Genomic DNA, 25277 nt, shown 5'->3' on the forward strand with positions numbered 1-25277 from the left:
GACAGGAACTGGTTTCCATCACAAATGGTCTAAATACTTGTGCCAATGTCATATTTCAGTTTTTCTTTTTAATGAATTTGCAAAAACGTCTAAAATCCTGAATTTACTTTGTCAAATAATTTTAACACAGGGCTGTAACAGAACAAAATGTGGAAAAAAAAAGAAGGGGACTACATATCTCCTGAATTGTAGGTAGGTAGGTTGGTAGGTAGAATTTATTTTGTCTTCAAGGATAAAAGTGGTTTTCTACAGAAGCTCTTTAAATAAATAAATAAATACATGAATAGATAGATAAATACAAACGCTATGGTCAGAACACGCTAAAGAATGTCTAAAAATGAAGAAAATTTTAAAAAGAAAAAAAAAACTATGACTTGGCAGTGCCAATGCAGTGTTATACAGACATATTGCTGTTGATATAAAGGATCCCCTGTGGTGTTTCTTGGCACACTTTTGCTTAATAATCTCTTTGCTGAAAGTCTTCAGTGTGAGTGTGTCAGAGAGAGGATGTGCAGCATTGTTCATAATAGCAATCAGTTTTGTTTTAATTCTCTCCTCCTCTATCAACCCCAAGGTGTCCAGAATGCCTTCTATAACTGAGCCTACCCTTTTAATTATCTTTTTACTTTGATGGGCCTCTTCTGAAATGATAGTACCAGCCCAACACAGCACACTAGCCATCACAGAGTGGTAAAAGATGTGAAGGATGTCACATGCTACATTAAAGGAATGCATTATCCTAAGGAAGAAGAGCCTGCTCTGCCCTATCTTATATAGTTCCTTTGTGTTCTGAGACATTGATGTGGACCCCAAAGTACATGGGAGTGCACCATCTCAACATCCAGAGAGTCAAGCAAAGGAAAAAAATCATGGTTTCCATACTTTCAAGCCACACTGTCAAGCATTTAATAACACTTTTAAGCATGAATTTCCCAATCACCTCATCTGTCCAGCACTCAGGACGATTTTCTAACACTTACAGCACAGTGCCAGAGCTCAACCCTTCCTATTTTTTGGAAACAAAAGCACGATCACCTCTCAATTGGACCAATGCAACTTAATTTTCAGTGGTCTCCCTGCTCAGCAGGTTAAATGGCCAACACAGAGTTCTAACAAGGACAAACAGTAATGAACACCTCAATCCTCCACTGGTTCAATTACACGGATGTCCTCATATCATGTTATGTTAGGAACTCCCCTACTCACTCAGAAAGATATTAATTTCAAGAAGCCAGGCTTCCTGTCACCATTGCTTACATAATACCTAGCAGTCTGATAATTAGAATTCACTGACACAAGCCATCCTAATATTCCAAAGGCCCATTTTGCAACTCTTGTTGACCATTCATTTAGTTTAGCTCTTTAGCATCTGTTCTTCCAAAATATCCCTGTCTGATAAGCTTCATCGGTGAGCTCATTTAAATCCCACTTAAAAACACCCTGATTCTCACCTGAGTTTATTCAATTTTAACTCTCTCTAGTTATATTCCTTTGATTCGGTTTCAACAGTATTGCCATTCCATCCACTTCAACTTACCTCCGAGTTTAAAATATTTTAATTAGAATGATTTGTTCCTTCGAACTTTATTATATATTGAGAGTTACTGTATTTAACGTCTCTTTTGAGAGATTCTTGTTTGCTCTATGAGCATCTTGTGATAGAATACGCTATAAAATAAAAAAAAAAAGATTGACAGATTGGTTATCACACAATTAAAATACAAATCATTACCTTCTCCAGTATTCAAAAACTCCTGTTGCATTTCTTTATATCTTACATCCTCATGTGTATCGCAATTATATGGCTTGTTCTGAACTTGGAGATGATAAGGATTATATTTGACTCTGTAGTTGTCCATTTGGTTTCCAGTATAATTTTCAGGCTGACTAAAATGCTAAATGTTAATAAGAATAAAGTAAAGTTAGACAAGACGTAGTTGGAATGTACTATAACCCAACTTCAAAGATAAATGAAAACTTTGTCAGCTTACATGGTATAAAACACATTTAAAAAAAAAAAAATTAGCAAAATTAACAAACGTATGTTTAATTTTCCATGCCAAGCCTTCAGATGTGAAAGACAAGAGTCTCAAATCCTAAACAACAATTACAAAGTACACAATAAACTCTATATATGAATGTCACACAAGAGTTCCACAACTATTCTACATATATGGTTCTTTGTCTGTTACAGAAAGCCAAAAATTAGGTGACAACAGAGCTGACGTATTTCTGTAATACAGCATTACTACTAAACAACAAAAGCACAGAATAGCACGTAATAGGACTAATACCTTTGATGTTCAAGGTATTAGTCCCATTAAGATTTTCATTTATCCAAAGAAAATATTTATCAAAGCATGCAAAATGTTTAGCTTCTTGGCATAATCGAATTTCATTTACTACTACAACTTCATTGTGAAAACCTTAATAATTATTAGTCTTATTTGGCCATTACTGAAAATGAAAAGAAATGTATTTTCTCCACAGCAGATTGTGGGAAAGAAAATCAAAATCAACTATGATGTTTGAATTATGGTGGCCTCAAATGGTAAATGGTAGAAAATTCAAACAAGTGCTGCGTGCAAAATAAGAGGGGTGTCAAACAAGTGCCAAGCACAAGAAAAGACATGATTTTACTGAATTCTCAGCATACTAGTGTGACAACATTGAACATGAAAATTCTGCTCATTCAGAAATGTAAAAAACTATGCAAACCTGAAAATCCTCTCCTGTATGTTCTTCATTATATTGATTTAATTCATCATGTGTGTCCTCTGCATGCTGCTGCTGCTGCTGCTGATGATGTGGATCAGGAGGCTGGAGAGAACTTGTCTGGCAGAAGGAGCCTTGTTCATATTGCACATCCATAATGAATTCTTTGCTACCAATAGAACTTTCATTCTTTGGATCAGGATAACCACAGTTCTCATGGCTATAATGATAACCATTTATTTCTTCTCTGTGCAGTTCATTCCATCCATTTGCATGATGATCATTGTGCAGCACATTGGCATGCTGGTTAAAATGTCCATTTTCAGTGGCATAAGGATAATCACTCTGATATGGATCATGTGTGTCACTCCCATAATCCTAACATGATATAGATATAACAGAATTATTAAATACAAAATAACAAATTTAAATTACTATTTTCTCAATAGACACATTAATTTACTACTATACTACCAGCAGATATTGCATTAGCCTTTCAAAAATTCTTGTTTCATATTATGCTTGAATTTTACTGATGATTTAGAAAATGGTGTCATTAACATTTTTCAGTTAAATATGTGAGACTGTCCACACATCACATTATGTTTTAATGTAAATTTAAGCTAAGCACTAAAAATAACAATATCATATACACCAACAGGCTATCAAAACATCTATGCCAAAAATAAATCAAAAGTAATCCCCCAGTCTATCCATCCATCCATTTTCCAACCCGCTGAATCCGAACACAGAGTCACGGGAGTCTGCTGGAGCCAATCCCAGCCAACATAGGGCACAAGGCAGGAACCAATCCTGGGCAGGGTGCCAACCCACCGCAGGACACACACAAACACACCCACACACCAAGCACACAATAGGGCCAATTTAGAATCGCCAATCCACCTAACCTAACCTGCATGTCTTTGGACTGTGGGAGGAAACCGGAGCGCCCGGAGGAAACCCACGCAGACACGGGGAGAACATGCAAACTCCACGCAGGGAGGACCCGGGAAGCGAACCTAGGTCTCTTAACTGCGAGGCAGCAGCGCTACCACTGCGCCACCGTGCCTCCTCCCACGGTCTATGTTTAACGAAAATAAAGTTGGCAACATGCTACACAAACAAAATGGCTTCTGTTTCCATTCTCTGGGAGAGCACATATAGAATCTTTTGTTCAAAGCCAGAGGTGTGTAAACCAGTTGTTTCAAGTAACTATGAAGTATTTTAGAATCAGCATTTTTACACTATCACTTATGTAGAAAAACAAAAGGCTTAAAGTAGAGACAGAATTATCAAACAGAAAATTCATTTTCCAGTTTCTTCCTCCATAATGCATCATATGCGCATCACGTGCGCATGGGAAGCAGCTAAAAGGCTCAAAAGAAGGTAATTCCCGGTCAGACCAGGGGGTGGTATAGTGCAGCTGTGACTTCCGCTTCCAGTCCCAAGATCCCACCTCTTCCTTCCATCCACCTATATATCCGCCATGTGTACTGACCTGTTTTGGACTCTTGTCTGTAAAGACTCCAAACCTATATACTGTATGTATGTATGTATGTATGTATATACATACAACACACACACACAAACTACTCATCCCCCATGGCTTTGCCCGTGTATTAGTGAAACAGGGCAGTGAGGAGGGCCCCGCCCAGCTCTCTAATCCTGATGTCACTCTTCCCCCTCCCCTTGGCCCGCAGCCTCTGTCTAGGATTAGTGTGAATATATTGCTCCTGCAAACAAACTTTGATTCTTAGCAAAATGAGAGAAGTCGCAAAATCAACCGGAATGGTCAAGCAAATTATATATATATAAAAAAAAAAAAAATCTAAATTCGTTAAGTAGTTCTCTCGTTTGCTACCAAGAAGTATGGTAGACAGTAGGGCTTTCCACCCGGGGGAGTAAATGCGAACATTAATTTTATTTTAATTCTTTTCATTTTTATTACTATTTAATTTAATATTGTTTCTTTGTATCAGTATACTGCTGCTGGATTATGTGAATTTCCCCTTGGGATTAATAAAGTATCTATTTATCTATCTATCTATCTTTAGGGACTTAAAAAACCAGACCTCTTGTTTGTTTTTTTTTTAGAAGGATTACATGAATAGGACTGTTCTAACATGTGGCAACTACTAAATAATAATTGGTTAAATATAATCAATATTATTAGATACACTGTACAAAAAAAACATTGAAGAACACTTTGACCTCTTGGTCTGTCTTTAGCGCCAGCTCTCACTGAAGCTGAATTGGATTGAGTGAGCACTAAATGAATAAAATCATCTTCTTAAGAAGAGAACACAAGATACTTGCTTTTGTCCCATTAATGGATTCATGTTGACTGTCCCACTCTTCTCCACTTTGCCATTGTTGGTGGTGTCTGTAAAAATTCATTTCAAACTAAAATTAATATTCCAGCATATAGTTCACATATTTTCTTTGAAAACATAAGACTTAGCTTGAACAGAAGAAAGGAAAATGACCATTTGTTGTAAACTCTTATGCCAGTCATGAATACTCAAACTCAGATCAGCTAGTTCCCCCAAAAACATTTTCCTTCCTTCACTAGGATCTTTGTTGTTTCTTTGCAGTTAAAGGAATATTCCATACAAAAATTATATATATTTTTTAAAATGTTACTTAGCTCATGTAGTTTGTTGTGATGGCCAAGAAAAAATTTTAAATTCATGTTTACATGAAGAATGGAGAGGAAAATTTTTTTATGATAGAATTGAACCCAATAGCAACTGATTCTGTACAACATCAATGGAAAACTGCAGAACTCACATGTCAGTTATCCAATTTAATGCTCAAAATGTGCCAAATGTAAGTTTTTTTGTCAATATAATGTTAAGAAGATTATTCTAATTTAAAAAAAAAACAGCGTTCATCATAAACAGGAAATTAAAGTCTCATGGGATAGTCTTTGAATTAAAGACAGGTCTCTTGACCATCGAATGAGGGGGAGAGGCGAGTCTTCAATTGAATTCAATTCAAAGGCTCCAATAAGACTTCAGTTTCCAGTTTATGAAATACGCTGATCATTCAGGAAGGCATTGACCATATTTAACAAGGATTTAAGAAAAATGCACGCATTTAGCACATTTTGAGCTTACGTCTGGATAACTGGTTTTAACCGATTTGGATTATGCGAAATGAGTAACATGAGATATATATTTTTTTCATGCAGGCTTTTGACTTTTGCTGTTGTATAGCATCGGTCACTATTGGCTTCTAAAATATTTATACACGTTTTTCTCTCCATTCTGCAAGAGAACATTACATTTTTTACTGAACCGCCACTACAAAATACACGGGGTAAGTAACATATAAAAAACATTTTTCAGGGGGGTGCATTCCTTTTAATTGCCTTACCTTTCATTTTCCTCATTTTCATCACAGACCAAAAAATTTCCTTCAGGAGACGACAAATCTCTGCTGTCATCTAATGCATCATCAGAAAGGTTGGCCAGTAACTGATGAATCTGTGAGGTTCAGAACATGTTAGATTAAATGATTATAGGAAAAATTAACAGAACAAATTCTTCTGTTTCAGAAAAGACATTTTATTTTTTTCTTTACTGGGATTATACATGAACAGTATCTAGAAACAGAACTTATTTGATATAACATTCTCAAACCTGTTTAATCTAGTTCTGAATTATGAAGGGTAAAGTCTATACTGGCAGCACCACACTCATGGCTGGAACAAACTCTAAGCAGTATGCCAGTCCATTGCAGGGACCCACTTATGCACACTCTCAAACGGTGCCAACTTAGCCTCGCCATTTTACTTGATACGCACATCTTTGTGAGGTAGATGCAAAACCACAATAGCCAGAAAACAAACAAACACACAAAGACATCGGGAGAAAATGCAAAGTCCACACCGACAGTGACTCAGGAGGATTCAGACCCAAGACACTGACTCTGTGAGATAGCAGCATCACATTACAGTTCTTAGAACTTTTAATATAATTAAACTTGATTGACAAACTGTATTAAACAATGAGGTAGTAAGAAATGTGTTGCACAAATGGTAATGATTAGTTGTACAATCAACACATAAAAATAAATTTATAGACATAATATTTTGACAGTTCATCTGAACATTTTGTTTCCAATTATTGTTTTATTAATGTACTGCATAATCTTTGCCAATTTGTTTTTCCTTTTTTTTTTTTTTTTGATTTTGTCAAACTACCTCAAAGATTTCTTTCTTCCGGTGATTGCAAAACTGACAAATTTGTCTTCTTTGTCTATTTTTACCCCTACCATTTTAGTTCAGCAATGCTTCAATAATTTATTAAAAATAGAAAAAAAAACACTATGCCTTCCAATGACTGCAATCCCGTCATGAAGGAGACGAGAAATATATTTTAAAAAAATCCACGTCGGACAATAAAACGGCAAAATAGCATCAAATTACTGAATTTTATTTTCACTAAGATTTGCAGACATCTTCATACAGTATTTATGATTTGACATTTCAATACAAGAAAACTTGATAATCAGTGAAAATAAAGCTAGCCAATGAAAAAGCAGCCTAAAAAATTGATTCTGATTGGCTCAAAATAACCACACATATTGGAATGGATCAGTCCACACAGTTCCATGTAAATTACATTTTAGTGACACCACAAGAAATCACTCACTCAACAGATGATTTTACAATGCAACGCAATCGGTTTTACTGTACAATAATACCGAATTAAGTAAACTATATAACATTTATTATGTACATTAATAAATGTAGAGTAAAATTAAATGAAAATTGAATCTTGTGAACATTTTCATATGACCTAATGTGCTTTGTTTTAAATGAATCATTACTGAAGTAAATATGCTGCACAGATAGATAGGCACGAGGATGGCTTAATGCATCTGTGCACATCGACCTTTACACGTATATGTATGTGTGTTCTTTTCTTTCACTAATCAATCTGCACGTAAACTACATTACGAGGTGTGGCAGAAAAGTAATGAGACTGGCAACACTGCAAGTAATCTGGCAACGCTGCGCTGTTGTCCTTGATAGAGCACGTGTATCAGTACCCTCCCATAGCTCAGTGCGAGTTTCAACTCCTTCCGTTAACTACGTGATTTTTGTGACTGCTATTAGCGAAGTTGTGTTTTTGGTTGTGCGTCATACAAAACGGAACAGCGGAATTTGGAGCAACGTTGTGCCATTAAACAGCAAGTGTGACGTTTGAAAAGTTAAAACAGGCCTATGGGGAACATTCTTTATCCCGAGCTCAAGTTTTTCGCTGGCACAAATCATTTTTGGAAGGCAGAAAACATGTTGAAGATGAACACCGTTCAGGGAGGACTTCAACTTCGAAAACCAATGAAAACATCGAACGTGTGAACACTCTTGTGAGATCAGACCGTCGTTAACATTAAGAATGTTGAGTGAACAATTCAATTTGAACAGATTTACCGTTCATCAAATTTTGACTGAACATTTGCACATGCGAAAGGTCTGTGCCAAAATGGTGCCAAAAAACCGCCCTCTCCATAACAGAATTTTTGACCTCAAAAGGCATTCCTGTGGTTCCCCAGCCCCCTTATTCACCTGACCTCAGTCCATGTGACCTAAACTGAAAAATGTCCTCAAAGGACGTAATTTCGGGACTTTAGAAAACATCCAAAAGAGTGTAACGGACATGCTGAAGACCATACCGGTTGAAGACTTCCAGCACTGCTACCAACAGTGGGAACAACGTCTCCATCGGTGTGTAGCTGCCCAAGGGAACTACTTTGAAGGGGATAACATTGATGTTTGAAAAAAACAAAAACTTTGGTAAATATAAAATCAGTCTCATTACTTTTCTGCCACACCTCGTAGTAGGGCAAAGAAGCCATCTTCATTTATAAGTTTCTATGAGTGTGGGCACACATGTGTATATTTAAATAAAGGAAGTATTTCAAAATCTACTTTTGCAAACATTTTGCAAATCAATAGGTCTGGTCCCGTAACCCAACAGAGAAGACAGCAAAAAATACTACTTAAATTAAACAATTTGTACGGCATTTATCATTGGACATAGTGTAAAATGGTTTTTGAATGAGAAGGAGATAAGAACTGGACCAAACCCAATAGGTCTGGAAACTTTAACAAGAGAAACATGATGTAACTTGTTTGAAAATAATTTTTTAATGAATTTTTATGAAGTTATGCTATATTCACATGCTCTCAAACTATTAGGAGTTCCGATTTGTAATATTTCACTGTCCCACTGCGGGGTGTTCACATGAGTTTTTGGTCAGACTAATTAGAAAAAGGCTGATTTGCTACTTGGTCTGCCTAAAAAAAGCATATAAAGATGCATGGCACTTTTTGCGGAAATAAAGAGTAAAATAAATGTATTAAATAGGTTTTACTTTACTCCTAATGCATTTCGACCACAAAATGACATTTCCGGCTGACCAGGTTATACATTTTACTTTAAACAATTGTCTAAGGTAAAAGGTCAACGTTAAATCAAACTCGTACAATCTGGGTAGCTGTGTTTTCTCCGAATCATCCGGGTTGAAATTCCAAATTCATTGAGCATTGATGTGGTACACTCAACTTTAATTTACAGTCTTTCCAAGAGCACGGTAACGCTGCATTTTATTGTACATAGGCTTCAGCATTCAGGGTGGATATCCTAGAAACTGCTCATTCAAAATGCCTGTATCTTTGCTAGGATGCAGTCATAAAACACAAAAAACTTGCATAATGTTCTAAAGAAAATTGTAATTTGAAGACATTTCAGATTTCTACTGACAGACACACACCCCCCAATGCTAAAATCAACGTTTCTCAAAGTTTTGAATATCGCACAATCAGAAACTGAACGGAACTGATAATGAATTTTTGACCCTTCACCAAGTTTCCATTTACATGGCAGCCAAATCAATAAGCAAATGTCTACTTACTTTCAACAAGGCCTTTTTAATGTATGACACGCTTTCTTCCAGCCCATCCGGAAGGATTTCACAATATTCACAATGCATTTTTTTATTGGGAGAACAAATTGTGTTAGGAAAAAACTTTTTGTATACTGCATAGGAAAATATATTAAGGTGATCGTAGCTTCACACTAATTTTATATCTTTAATTTTAAAAATAATTTATAAACGGTTCAATCTGCTAAGTTGTAAACTTTTAATTTCCCCATGGGGGTCACAAGGTATTATCCAATCTAATTTTAATTGAATAGCTAATCAATTTACCATAGTTCATACCATTTTCAACCAGCTAAATACGTAATCAACAGAAAAAAATGCAGAAAACCCCCACATTAGATAAATGACTTAGCCATGAACTAAATAAACAAGACCAAAAATTCATAAAGTTAAAGAGTTGTGTCTTCCTGTTTTGTATTTTAAACAAAACGTATTTAAAATACTACAAACGTAAAATATAAATTTAGTCAAACTACCAGTCGTTTTAATCAAGTTAATAAGATCTGTCACTATAAATCAACATTATTATAACGTAACTTCTCAAAATTGGGATTTTTCGGTCCAAATGTTCTAGAAAATGCAAAAGAGAAAACTGACAATTGTGAGTCATGTTAAAGCAGTAAAAGGCCACACCTGACGTGAGAATGCCCAATTGTTTAAAAGTATGACTCAGAGATTATGTGCGTGAGGGAATGTAGTTTAGATGCCTTAAGAAAACCTAAATAAGGCCCAAGGCTGGCTGCAGCTCATATAATCCAGTGTGTTTTAATAAATAATATCTTAAATGAAAAATTATACATTCAATAAATTGATGGCTGCAAAGTGACCCTGTGTCATGATGCATGTGACTGGGCCCTGGCCTGGCCTTACTCCAGCCTTAGTTCCAATAAATTTAAGAGAAAAAGTTGAACAAGGAAGGTGTATGGGTAGGAAATGCTCACTTTCTTTAAGAGCACCAAGAAAGGACTTCGGCTGTCAGAACAGCTTGAATTCTGGTCATGGATTGTACAAGAAGCTTCATGGGAGAGAGAGAGAGATGTGAAAGGCGATAGATACAGTGGGGGAAATAAGCATTTGATCCCCTGCTGAATTTGTCAGTTTGCTCATTTACAAAGAAATGAACAGTCTCTAATTTTTATGGTAGTTTCATTTAATGGAGAGAATATCAACCAAACATCCAGAAAAAACTTGTTACATAAAAGTTATAAATTGATTTGCTTGTCATTGAGAGAAATAAGTATCTGATACAATTCAGCCAGAATTCTGACTCCCACATTTTGCTGTGTGTTCACGTGGCATACGCATTACAATCAATCAATTCCAGATACACCTGAACTCAACTTGTGATGTGTATAAAGCACATCTGTCCACAGAATCAATTTCTTCCATTCCAACCTCTACACCATCTTGGGCAAGGCAAGACAAAAGAGCTGCCAGAGGACATATGGGACAAGGCTGGAATGGGCTACAAGACCATCAGCAAGAAGACTGAAGAGGAGGTGATAACTGTTGGTGCGATTATTCAAAAATGATTGGTAAACCAATGATGGTGATGATAAGGAGTACAGCAAAGCATCAACTGAGGTTTCTGGAAATCTTCAGACATCCAGCAATTCCAAAAATGGATTAAGTGGTATTTGTACATGTCTGAAATATACAGAGACTAATGGTTCACCAAAACACCACCCATTAGATTTCATAAACCATGTTTATGAAGGCACTATATAAATAAAATGTATCATTATTATTAGCTGTATTAGTTAGTCAGAATAATCAGAGACAAAAAAAAAAAAAAGATGGCTATATATATATATATATATATATATATATATATATATATATATATATATATATATATATATATATATATATATATACACACACATACACTCACCTAAAGGATTATTAGGAACACCTGTTCAATTTCTCATTAATCCAATTATCTAATCAACCAATCAAATGGCATTTTGAGCGTGGCATGGTTGTTGGTGCCAGACGGGCCGGTCTGAGTATTTCACAATCTGCTCAGTTACTGGGATTTTCACGCACAACCATTTATAGGGTTTACAAAGAATGGTGTGAAAAGGGAAAAACATCCAGTATGCGGCAGTCCTGTGGGTAAAATGCCTTGTTGATGCTAGAGGTCAGAGGAGAATGAATGGGCCGACTGATTCAAGCTGATAGAAGAGCAACTTTGACTGAAATAACCACTCGTTACAACCGAGGTATGCAGCAAAGCATTTGTGAAGCCACAACACGCACAACCTTGAGGCGGATGGGCTACAACAGCAGAAGACCCCACCGGGTACCACTCATCTCCAATACAAATAGGAAAAAGAGGCTACAATTTGTGGACAGTTGAAGACTGGAAAAACGTTGCCCGGTCTGATGAGTCTCGATTTCTGTTGAGACATTCAAATGGTGGAGTCAGAATTTGGCGTAAACAGAATGAGAACATGGATCCATCATGCCTTGTTACCACTGTGCAGGCTGGTGGTGGTGGTGTAATGGTGTGGGGGATGTTTTCTTGGCACACTTTAGGCCACTTAGTGCCAATTGGGCCATCGTTTAAATGCCACGAGCTACCTGAGCATTGTTTCTGACCATGTCCATCCCTTCATGACCACCATGTACCCATCCTCTGATGGCTACTTCCAGCAGGATAATGCACTATGTCACAAAGCTTGAATCATTTCAAATTGGTTTCTTGAACATGACAATGAGTTCACTGTACTAAAATGGCCCCCACAGTCACCAGATCTCAACCCAATAGAGCATCTTTGGGATGTGGTGGAGCGGAGCCGTGCCCTGGATGTGCATCCCACAAATCTCCATCAACTGCAAGATGCTATCCTATCAATATGGGCCAACATTTCTAAAGAATGCTTTCAGCACCTTGTTGAATCAATGCCACGTAGAATTAAGGCAGTTCTGAAGGCGAAAGGGGGTCAAACACCATATTAGTATGGTGGTCCTAATAATCCTTTAGGTGAGTGTATATAGGGACAACTCATAAAGCAAGCAAGTTGATCCGAGATAATAACCAATTCAAACCAGTTCCGTTACTTCAGGTCTTAAATATCTGTACATGCGCAAGAGGACTTCACTCAGGACAGGGTGAACATACATGAAGACACAGGAAAAAAAATTAAAACGAGACCCCACATCTCAGCACAGAAGCAACTGTAACCATACAGGACCAACTGCACATGCGTAGACCAGATAGATTAAAGATAAAGAAAATAAGTGGTGCAATAACACCATCTTGTGGTCACAGACCTATCCTCAAATTGACTGTGACAAAATATGAGATACAATCTAATCTTTTAAAAACCTACCATTATATCCCCAGCTTTGCTTAATTAACTCTTTGAGGGCTGAATATCTTTTTTCCAAAAAACACAGTTTTATGAAAAGCACACAAAGCAATGACTTCAATGTTTCTGCGTGCTGTGGCCACCAGTTCACCAGGAATTCTACCAGACTGTCTTCCGGGGGCAAGGGAGTCAGAGGCAGTTGCAGTCGCAATACATCGCAATCTGGTTTACACCTCCTTTCAATGTAAATGGCAATTCTCCCAGGTGAAAATTGCTGTAGGCGCATCTGCTACATGAACCTGTTCAGCACCTCGATCAGCTGGAGACCAATCAGCTGATGCTGGTACCTCACTTTTTTTGCAATCATTAATATCAAAATCGGAGTCTGACTAGTCAGAGTCCAATTCAGCAATATGTAAAACATCGTCAATGGAGTATTTTGTTTTACGCATTCGCGTCGATCTCTTGCCAGATGTTAAAGCCATTTTTGTCGTTGTTTGGTCCTCACTACTCACGCCAGAACAGGGAGTTTGGTCAAACCAATGAATTAACTTTGCTTCTAGCAAAGATAGTCCAACTAAAACATAACAGTGGGTTTTGTCACCATTTACAGTTGACTGCCACCGTCCACCCCTCCCTTTGACAAAAATGACATCCGCCCCACTGAAAGAGTTAAAGTGGACGGGGGCACTACACTAGAAGCATGAAGCAGAAATGTCTGTGGTTTTGTTTTCTCAAGATATCCATGTTATCAACTCTAAACTGACTCTTTTTTGAGTGTGAGAGTGTTACTTTGTGTTATGCAAAAAGTAATATGCATAGCACAGGTACTTTTCTATACTAAGCAATTGCTTCCACAATCCTGCAAGTGAAGTCACAGCAGTTAATGAGACTTGCCAGTGCGTGATTGGTGGGGACTGAACCAGTGACCTACCTTACGTGCGGGAATGGAGATTCAATTGACAATATTATCGTAAGCAGTTAAGAAACACAAGGGTGTAATACAGATGTTCCTAGACATTAGGCCCTTCCATCTATTAACAGGAAAGCCCCTCTTTCACCTTCAAAATACCCTAAACTCTTTGAGGTATGGTTTTAGTTATTTGCTGCTGTATTTGCTGTAGGGCGGAGTGGTGGCTCTGAGGCTAAGGATCTGCGCTGGTATCCCGAAGGTTGCCGGTTTAAATCCCCGTCACTGCCAAATGAGATCTTACTCTGCTGGGCCCTTGAGCAAGACCTTTAACCTTCAATTGCTCCAGGGGCACTGTACAAAGGCTGACCCTGCGCTCTGACCCCAAGGGGTATGCGAAAACTAACAAACTCCTAATACAAGAAATTGTATAAGGCGAAATAAAGAACAAAAAAAAAAAAAAAAATGCCTTAGGGATTTTGGTTCATGCTATCTAAAAAGTACCCCACAATTATTGTGTTCATGTTGCAAACCTCCAGATCCTCCACCATTCCAAACGTCGCTCTACTTAAGAAGCTTGAGAGCTAAGGATTTTGCAGACCACTGGAGTAAATTGATGTCACTGTCATGTTCATGGAACCAACTTGGGATGAGGCTTGTTTTGTGAAAGCGCACATTATTCACTTGAAAAAGGGTAGATTGTGACCAAAGATGGTATGCAGCAATTTGTAGGTGGGCTGTGCCATTGAAATAACACTTAATTGTTATCACAAGGCCTAAAGTGCGCCAACAAAAAATTCTTCACATAATTATACCACCACCAGACTGTACCATCAGTACAAGGCGGGATGGATCAATTGATTCAACTTGTTCACTTCAAAGTCTGATCCTATCATCTCCATGTCACAGAAGAGAAATGAGATTCATTGGACCAGGAGACATTTTTCCAAATCGCAATCATAAAGTTTTGGTGACTGTATGCCCACTATTGACAGGAGAGGAATGTGGCGGTTTTATGCTACAGTAGCCCATTTGATTCAGCCTCTGACATGCTGTACAGTCAGACACGCCATCATTGTAAAAGAGTTGTTACTGAAGTGCTGGTGGCATTTCTGTTAGCTTGGCCATTTCCACGATGACGTTTCTCTTTAACATAACGGCCACTTACTGGATGCTTTTTTATTCATTATGCCATCTCAATAAAGAATACAGTGCATGGAAATCCTGGAAGGGTTGCTGTGTGCGAAATACTAGAAACACTACATTTGGCAGCAACCACCATACTACGACCAAAGCCACATAGATCAAGTCTTACACATTGTAATCTTTGGTCAAGCAAAAGCCAAGCCTCTTAATCATGCCTGAATGCTAAATTAAATTGCAGTCTCATGATTGAATGGTTGGAAGAGGGAGCTATTTCTATTAATAAAGAAGAAGATTTATCAAACTGGCCATGGAGTACATATGATCTCAATGGCAACATTGGCAGGGTAATAAGTTAACTCAGGGTCTTACTGGAAATCAATGATGAAACTGCCCCGTGACCCTGTGTTAGGATATAGCGGGTTGGATGATGGATGGATGATGAAACTGAATTAGAAACTCATACTACTTGTAAAACATCGAAACTGCTTTGACTTTGTAGTTTTCACTATCGTACATGATGGAATTGATTATTTGAGCAGCCATCAACTACACATCTCAAGACAAACAAGCATGAATTGATCAACCTATCTAATCAGCAAAGCAAAGTTATGTGCTACTATATGTAAAGATGGGTATTAAATATGGAGTAGCTCAAGCAGCCTTTAACATTTTCTTCAATTAAGACTTTGTTATATAATTCTGGCTCTGTGGAACTTATACAAGGAGATATATCTGCTATTGTTGTAGCATTGTGCATGGAGCCCGAGTTGCCCACAGGTACGATATACTTAAAACCATTGAATTACATTTGTGCTGATGTACATGTTAGTGGGTATCCAGAAAACCAAAGTCAGGGTATTTCAGGAGTAACATTAGGCATTGTCTATATGTGCTGCATAGGAATATATATCTCATGTATGATGAAGTCCTATTCTACCTAGCATGGAACACAATAATTATCCAACTTGGTATTCAAATAAGGTTTTTTGGTTTTTTTTTTAATTATTTTTGTTCTATGGCTTTATTCAGTTTTCCTTCCTTTAATGAAAAAGTCTCAAGATTTTTCTTTTTTTTTTCCTTCTCTCTCTTTTTTTTTTTTTTTTTTAAACACAGGGTGTCCATAAAGTCTGTGTGCAATTTAAAATAGTTGTAACTTTGTAAGTATATGTGATAGAAAGAATTCATAAAAAAAGATTAGAAAGCTTGATGTATCTAGTTTTTTTTTGTCTTTAGAAGTTTTATTTTTGCCGTATTTGGGGAACTGAAAATCCATGAGTCTGTTGAACATGAAAGAGATTCTCTTAAAGGTGTGCTTTGGGAAAATATCGAGTAATAGGGTCATTCTTTTTTGAAGGACGTGTTGTTAATAGTGATAGCTACTTAGAAATACTGCAAAATGACTTTATTCATCAACGTGAACGATTAGGACTGATACAGAACACAGTGTTTCAACAAGATGGTGCTCCTTGTCACATTGCTTTGCATGTTAGACAGTTTCTACATGAGAAATTCCCTAACAGATGGATTGGAAGAGGCGGACCATTTTCTTGGCCTCCACGTTTGCCAGATTTGACTCCATTGGATTTCTTTTTATGGAGACGTGAAAACGAATGTTTATTCAACCAAACGTCGATCTTTAGAAGACTTGCAAGCTAGGATAATTGATGTGATTGGTGGTATTACTGAAAATCAGCTTGAAAATATTTTCCCAGAACTACAGAATTGTATTACCCTTTGTATTAGTGGTGGTTAGTGATGGTGGACGTGTTGAAAATGAACGAGAACAATAAAAAATGTGTTTCTTCTTTCTAATCCTTTTTACAGATTCTTTCTATCACATATACTTACAAAGTTACAACTGTTTTAAATTGCACACAGACTTTATGGACACCCTGTATATCTTAGTGGTGTTTAACAAATGTGTCTGTAAAGGCAACTCACGGCACAAACAGAGTAATACTCAGTAGCACTTAAGTAATATTGCCAAGACCATACTGCACCTCCTGTTGCCGAGCAATATCATCTTCATCATACTCCTCTTCTTCACATTCAGCTTGCAGCACTGGTACTACAAAGTCCATTGACATTTTCCCAGGTTTTTATCAACTTATTTAAATCTGTCAAAAAAGATATAGATACCATTTATTAAAAGTGCTCTGTTAAAAACAATTACACACCAAGGTAGAGGTCCACATTTTTTACCTAATATGAACTAATTGGACCATTTAGATCTGACATTAGTCCTTTTTGCTGACAGCTTAACTACCAAACTCTTGTCAGTTAATGTTAACTTAATTTTAACAAAAGAAAAGCTTTGGAAAGAACAAAAGCATTTAGCCATACCCAGCTCATCAATATGTATTCTGCACTTTGTTTATTTTTTTTTTAATGAGACTTCATGCATCCATCTATTTTCTAACCCACATAAATAGTTCAGGCATATGGAGAGCCAGTGTCTGTTTCACCAGCGTCGAGTACCAACCGTGAATGGAGCACCTAGTTCATCACAGGGCTCAATTAATATTTAAAGTACGGCTCATGACTCGCCTACTAGCACTTGCTTTCATGAACTTTTTGTGCTGCTTTAACGATCTGAAATATACTCTGCCCTCTTCACTTTCTTGTTTCAAAATATTCTGTCTCTGCTGTGTATCCTTATTCACTCTTTATGTTAAACCCCTCAAAGCTTCTTCTGTTGTCTGTGAATATTGGACCTTTCTACTTGCACTCTAATATTTGTATGCTTGGTAAAAAAATTCCAGTTGTTTGGTCGGTGAAACGCCACATGCAGATTCAAAATAGGAAAATAGAAGAAGAATCGACGACTCACCAGCTATTTGGAAAACGTCTTTTCCCCATCAAGTTCTATCTCACACAAACGTTAAAAAAGTAAATACCATCACTATTTAAAACATACCCAACGTTTCAATAATAACGTTTACACAAATAACCATGGCAACCACCTGATAGGCATAGGTAGGTGAGCACACCTAATATTTACCTTCCTTGTAACTGCTTTTTAAACACGCCCAATCGTGCACCTTCTGAAATAAGTGAACGTTTGCATTTATACGAATTGCAAGTTTTACAGCCCCTTCACAGAAGTACTAACAGAGTCCTGCTCTATTAGGAGAGACCCCGCGAGAACACGTGCTGAATTTCTGAATAATCAAAATATGTCACAAGACAAAACAAGAAGTTACACGTTATCAAACGGACTATCTAAAAACAAAAACAAGAAACAACACTCCAGAGGGCTCTTAAAGCAGCCATTAAGTTTGTGACTATCGAAGCCCTTCTGTGAATTATATTCTCATCACACTACTCTGGCGCTCGAGTCTTTATGTTTCACAGTGAGTAAGTCAAATAAACAGTTTAACGGAAATTGCAAGTAGATAATCATAAAAGATACCTACCATTAAGCCCTCTTTCAGTTCCGTTAATTAGATTTCGTGACTCTCAGACATTAATTTACTAGAGACATTAATAAAAACATGTAGTCAAACCCTGCAAATATTAACCGTTTCCTACATCCCTCACAACGGACAAATAACAACTATTCCGTCTAGCAACAAACCGGAACTACCACAGACTGGCAAGCAGTAGAGCCAATCATCGGTAAAGACTTTCCTACGTCATGTCATTTTAAACCAATGACATAGAGGGATGTTTGCTTCCGCGTGTAAGAGGGTGGAGAATATGTTGAGCCGGTACGCTGACAGGAAGAGTCAGTGAGTGAGCGAGCGAGCAGCAGTCTGGTGTTGGCGGTCGTAGAATTCAGTTTGTCTCTTTGAAAGCTGGCGCTACTAGCAGCGCGAACGATGTCGTCACTCGTCAGCCATTAGCAGCTCTCCATTCAAAAGGAGGAGGGGCTTCACGGTAGCTTTAGGGTAAGTGTCCAACATTAAAATTACACTGGGAGAGAAGGAGGAAGACTGCGTTAGGTTGGGTAGACGAAATACACTACCAGTGAGACGTTTGAGTTCACCCAGTAATTTTCATGTTTTTCATATAAATTGATACCTATTTTTACAAAGGTACCATTAAATTGATTTTAAAATATAGCCAAGACATTACCAGTGTCTCCAAAGGCTGTTACTGCTTGAAGTGCACCCATTCCTTTAGTGTCCTAATAATGAACTCAGTTAGCTTATTCTTAATTAGCCATATTGAAGAGCTAATTGGTTATAAGAGAAACCTTTCTAATTGCATTTGCACAGTTAGAACCTGTTATTCTATTCACTTGGATTGCAATGTACTGGCATTCCTAAAGTTGATTCCTGGGTTCAAAATTGGCCAAAATTAAACATCTTTTTTTAAACATAATATGCCAGCTTATTGTGTTTATATAGATTGAAGGTTATTCCATGAGAAAGACTGACAAGAAACTAAAGATTTCATACAAATGTGTCTAAGGAAGGGGAAGGCCCATATGGACAATGTCATAAGAGGATAAGAATATCAGATGTGTACTTTGAGAAATAAACACCCTACAGGTCCTCGGTTGGCTTCTTCCTTAAATACATGCTGGACACAGTGTCATCTGCAACAATGAAGAGGCAACTCTAGGATGCTGGCCTTAGAGGCAGGTGTTTAAAGAAAAAGCCATATCTGAAACTAACAAGTGAAAACAACATATCAAAAAAAAAACCACACATATAATGATCAGCATCCTGGAATCATATTTTCTGTAGTATTTGGCCAGATACCAGTCCACAGATTTCCATGCTCTTCAAGGCCAATACTGTTCTACGCCCTTACTTTGATTGTGAGTGGTCAATGGCTGTATCCCTATAAAAATTGTGGAGAATATTCGTGCATAAAAGTGTATGGCTGTTGGCAAGATGTCTTGAAAACATATAAAAACTTTGTTATACTTTCTTGTTTATCAAGGTGTCAGAGAGTGGCGTTATATTGCATGCTAGTCAGGCATGCAATTAAGAATTTCACGTAACAATATTACTACTACTACTGCCACTATGCTTATTTTATTATGGGAGTATTACTGGAAGACAGCTACCCTCTGCTCAAAACATTTATAATACACACTGAAGTGTTTATTATTAAAGACCTTTGCCAAACTGTGCAGTCTTTGTTTTACTCCTTCTGTTGTGACAAACAGTACAGAAACTTTTAATATACAGTGGTGTGAAAAACTATTTGCCCCCTTCCTGATTTCTTATTCTTTTGCATGTGAATGTTTCTGATCATCAAACACATTTAACCATTAGTCAAATATAACACAAGTAAACACAAAATGCAGTTTTTAAATGATGGTTTTTATTATTTAGGGAGAAAAAATCCAAACCTACATGGCCCTGTGTGAAAAGTAATTGCCCCTGAACCTAATAACTGGTTGGGCCACCCTTAGCAGCAATAACTGCAATCAAGCGTTTGCGATAACTTGCAATGAGTCTTTTACAGCGCTCTGGAGGAATTTTGGCCCACACATCTTTGAAGAATTGTTGTATCAGTCGATGGTGGAAGAGGACGGAGCTAGAGAGAGGACGGGAGGTGGCCAAGAGAGAGGCACAAGGACTGTGAGGCCTGGACATTTGGGGGAACGGTGTTGGAGGCACTGGGAAGTGCACTGACTCTTGTTGTAAATATAATCGAAAATAAAAGTGTGTTTGGTGAAATTAAGATGTCCGCCTGTCTGTGTCCAGATTCAAGTCCACACCATCTATATATATATATATATATATATATATATATATATATATATAGTCTATTTGAGCCAATCCCAGCTAACACAGGGCACAAGGCAGGAACAAATCCCTGGGCAGGGCACCAGCCCACCACAATGCACACACACACACACACACAGACCAAGCACACACTAACCTGCATATCTTTGGACTGTGGGAGGAAACCGGAGCACCCGAAGGAAACCCACGCAGACACGGGGAGAACATGCAAACTCCACGCAGGGAGGACCCGGGAAACAAACCCAGATCTCGCTTCTGCGAGGCAGCAGTGCTACCATGGCACCACCTTGCCATCCTTACTGCAAAAGTAATTATTTAAAATAAAATGTTATGGGTGTCACAGTGGCAGAGTGGTTAATTAGCTCAATATTTATCCAGGCCCTAACACCATATGTGTAGATTCTGCACCTTCACCCTGTGATTTTTCTGGAATGTTTAGGTAGGTACATTAATCTGAATGAGTCCAGTGTGAGTTAGTGTGGGTGTATGCATAAATGTGTACTGTAGTTGGCCACAGTCCTGTCCAGGGTTGGTTTCTGCCTTGTAACCTGTGCTGCCAACCTTGTAAATGAAAAAATAGGCACAGAAAAATGAATGGATGATTGACATGATTTAGTGATTTAATGTGTCACATCTCTTACAATTTCTTGTACCAATTATTTTTCAACATTTACTTGTGTATTTTGAAGTGACAGATAACACTGACAGTGACAGAGTGATAACACATGTACAATATTTAGATTTTATTAGGTGTTATTTAATTACAGTTTGTTTTTAAAATAATCAACATCATTAAGCTATAAAGCAGAATTATAATATTTACATCATAAATTAGTTAAAACAATAAAATAGAACTTGTGCACATTCAGTTTTTTTTTTTTCTTCAAAAAAATCACATTTTTTTAAATAATAGTTGCCATGCTTTAAATTTAATTTTATGAGTACACTGGCCATGTGTGGAGTCAGTCAAACACGCTTCTGGCATGTTCTTCAAAGTATGCTTCTTGGAAAGCACTGCAACTTTCCTTTAAGCAGAATTTGTGTGGAGCGGGAGCCTTTAATTTATAAAGGCAATGCTTTATGTCTTTTTACATCTTGTTTTATGTAAGAATGAATGCATAATCATAAATATAGCAGTTCAGTACTTTTAAATAGCTTAACACAAAAAAGCCAGTTATTTTAGTTATAAATTCTAAGTATACTTACAATATGTTTTCAGTAAACAGCACAAGCTGATAAAGCAGAATTTTTGCTATCAAATAATTAAACTTTATTAGTATTTTTTTCTGTATGAAATAAAGTTATCTTCTTATATTTAAAATGTCTATTGTGCATTAATATACCAGTTTGGCAAACAAGAGAATAAACAGATCCAGACAGTTATAAAAGATGTAATCTGCTATTAAAAGTCAAGCAGGACATTAATCAATGAATGCGGCAAGGCACATTTCTTTCATTCTTATCGGCAAAAGAATTCCAAAGCCAGGTTGTGTTGAGCAGACTTCAGCAATTGTGCTTGTAAGATGTGTCATTTTTTTTGGTCAGTTTGGCTGACTTAATTGCATTTTTTGGTTATTATGCTCAATGCGATCATACATTCAGTTTTTTTGGATTTTTAAAGAAAAAAACAGCCAGATTGTATACTTTTTGGAGGCTGGTTTCACAGTTTTTGTTTAACTGGCTGCTTCAGACACAGTTTGCTCCCTGAGGAGATGATTGGTTGCTGATTGTCCATATGGAAATGAATAAGATGTCCAACACTTTGAAATATGTGATCCTTTGTTCTAACCTTTGTAAGAGAGCACAAAAAGAAAAAAATTAATTAGTTGAATATCATTACACATCAAGGATCCGTCCATCTGTCATTCTTGTAAATCTACTTATTCTAGTTTTAGGGGCATTGAGGACTATAGCCTAAATTGGCTGCTTTGGCTATAAGATAAGACACAGCAGTGGGCAGTACACCATTCTGTCACACCATAATTGATTATGTCAACATTTAATTTGGAGTCACCAGTTAACCCACCGTCTGGAGTAAGGGAGAAAAACCTAAGAAGAAGAGATGTGGGAACCCAGCACTTACATTGACATGAACAGTATGCAAACAGAGCCTAAAATATGCAACGATTCTGAAACTTCCAAAGGGACAATTATGTACGATTATGGCCTGGCTACACCATTTTTCTTAAATATAATTTCTAGCAAAGATCCTACCATGCCTTCAGGATCCACCAATAGCAAATGCCTGACAGAGCCTCCCTCTAATCCGCTCAGCACATATTGACCCGGAGAGTTAATGCTTTCCCGTACAAGGAAGTCGCCATTCTCTGACAGTAAACTTTCTGCATCCTTTCTGCTCAGCTTGCCATGATACCAGACCTCATTTTTCAATTCTTCATTTATGTGCTGAAGAATGGTCAACATAGTGTCACTTCCCGATAAATCTCTGAAGGCAGTCTCCGTGGATTCTGCAAAACATAGAAAATGCTAAAATGTCGAACTGTCACCATAGCAGGCTGCAATTTGTGTGTAAACACCTATTTGACATTCATTTACTATGAATCTACTCTCTCTCTCTATATATATATATATATATATATATATATATATATATATAGTGTGGTCCCCGGCCGGGAGGACCAGAGGAGGGCTTGTGCCTCCTCCAGACCGCGAGGGGGCGTCCGTCCTGGTTATGTTGGGGGCCTCAGGTACAGGGCTTGGAAGCCCAGCCCTGTAGGGACCCGTGGCCACCGCCAGACGGCGCCCTGGTGCCTGAGGAAGACAACAGGGGACACCCGGACGGCTTCCGGGTGCGCAGCCGGCACTTCTGCCACACTGGGGTGTGGCCAGGACTGATTGCCGGGAAGCAGCTGGAGCTCATCCGGAGAATTGGTGCTGGAGGCACTGGGGTTGTGAGTGCACGTAATTTGTGTAAATAGTAGTGTAAATAAACAGTGTGTGGTGGAACTATGTTGCCCGTCTGCCTGTGTCCGGGTCCCAGTCCACAATAGATATATAGATATAAAAGCCTAAAAGTGCAACAGTGAAGTTTTTATGTCACGCTTTAAATCGTGCTTATTTTAAAACCTACCTATATATGTTTGGTATCATTCTTTTCAGAATTTATAAAACTTTAATGTTATGTTGTTAGATTTCCGATTCTTATTCCGTTTTTAAATTATAAACCAAAAAATATCAAAAACTCATCTCCCGCGAGATGGGACTTTGTGCCAAAAGATTTAACCACACCCGGGGCCGTAAATAAAACACAAAGAGTAGGACAGCTGCTGTACAGGATTTTAAATGTTCGAAGCGTTGTGCAAGATGCAGATCATGTGAAACGGCAGCAAGCCAGCAGCTGATCGAGCAAAGAGGAGGTAAATAAAAACTGTAATTGTTTCTCATTGTATCACTGTTTAAGTCTGGGGTGCGACTGTGTCTCCTTGGGGTGGGTGCAGCCCTCGTCTTCACAACACAAGCGGCAGAGACACGAAGTGGCTGGGAAGCAAAGCAAGCTGGGGGAACCCTCTAGTATTTTATTTAAAGAAGAAAAAAAATTATTTGTTGAGTATAGGCCATTTAGCCCGATGTAGATTGTCACTTCCAGTTCACCTAATGTGTCCGACCTAATATTAAGTCAATGTTATTTTGGACTCAAAATAGTTCCCAAAGTAATTACTTTAATGTATTAATGGTTATCTGTAATAAAATATTTTTTAGTATTAGTGTGAAATTTACTCCTAATCATCTGTCATTTCTCACATGCAATGGAAAAATCTAGTAACTGCCATTTATTTTCAAAATTGTTTTTTTTTTTTTTTAGTTCTTGGAGTTACTCGATCTTCCTGATGTTATAAGGTAGTGGTGATGGCCAAATATGTCTTCATTCCGGTCATAGCACGATGGAAGAAACTAGTGTGTACAAAATATTTTACATACTGCATCTCCACTGACCAATGAGGAAAGACCACCTACCAATGAAACTGTCGGATTATAATCATGTGATTTAAATGCTGTGCTTGTGTGATTTAAATGGCAGGTGTTGTTTCCTGGAAAAATAAATTGTGTATGTGAAGCTCAGGAAAAATTAAATCTAGAGACCGTTAATTATAGGGGCAACATCATTTTCTCAATTTGCTGAAAACTTGAAAGTTGTGACATACTACGTTTTTCCCTAGTTGGTGAGATCTGTGCTCACATTCTTAACTTTAAAATAGCTTTTGTCCACTTTATTTCCACTGTTCCATTTTCCATGTCAGGGTTACAGGGTGCTGAAACCTATCCTTTAAATAAGGTAGGAGTCAACTCTGAATGAGATGACCATTTTTATTACCTTTAGAATTTAAACCTTGTGGTTTAATGGTTAGTCCTGCTATATTTCATTTCTGGGCATGAGGGTTCAACGCCTGGCTTGGAGTAATATTTTCATATTCTCCTATTTTTTTCAGGATACACCTGTTTCCTTCCCATATTACTACAATAAAGATGTTTAATGGTTTGGTAACCCTATATTGGACTGGCATG

At 37.5% G+C, this 25277-nt stretch overlaps 2 protein-coding genes across 3 annotated transcripts in view; both read right to left on the bottom strand.

Annotated features, from left to right (window-relative positions):
* Positions 1 to 18641, bottom strand: part of cep152 (centrosomal protein 152) — a 61546-nt gene extending 42905 nt beyond the window's left edge. The window contains exons 1-6 of the mRNA XM_039770346.1: positions 18462 to 18641; positions 17046 to 17162; positions 6094 to 6203; positions 5032 to 5098; positions 2719 to 3093; positions 1733 to 1895 (exon numbers count right to left, since the gene is read on the bottom strand). Of these exons, the coding sequence (XP_039626280.1) occupies positions 1733 to 1895; positions 2719 to 3093; positions 5032 to 5098; positions 6094 to 6203; positions 17046 to 17132 (802 nt within the window). The 5' untranslated portion in view covers positions 17133 to 17162; positions 18462 to 18641. The remainder of the gene's footprint in view (positions 1 to 1732; positions 1896 to 2718; positions 3094 to 5031; positions 5099 to 6093; positions 6204 to 17045; positions 17163 to 18461) is intronic.
* Positions 18642 to 21622: 2981 nt separating this feature from the next.
* Positions 21623 to 25277, bottom strand: part of LOC120539955 (SHC-transforming protein 1-like) — a 64202-nt gene continuing 60547 nt past the window's right edge. For both annotated transcript variants that reach the window (XM_039770348.1, XM_039770347.1), the window contains exons 10-11: positions 22968 to 23221; positions 21623 to 22542 (exon numbers count right to left, since the gene is read on the bottom strand). In XM_039770348.1, the coding sequence (XP_039626282.1) occupies positions 22414 to 22542; positions 22968 to 23221 (383 nt within the window). In that variant the 3' untranslated portion in view covers positions 21623 to 22413. The remainder of the gene's footprint in view (positions 22543 to 22967; positions 23222 to 25277) is intronic.

This window comes from Polypterus senegalus, chromosome 12, assembly GCF_016835505.1.
Source record: "Polypterus senegalus isolate Bchr_013 chromosome 12, ASM1683550v1, whole genome shotgun sequence".
NCBI classification, from domain to species: Eukaryota; Metazoa; Chordata; class Cladistia; order Polypteriformes; family Polypteridae; genus Polypterus; species Polypterus senegalus.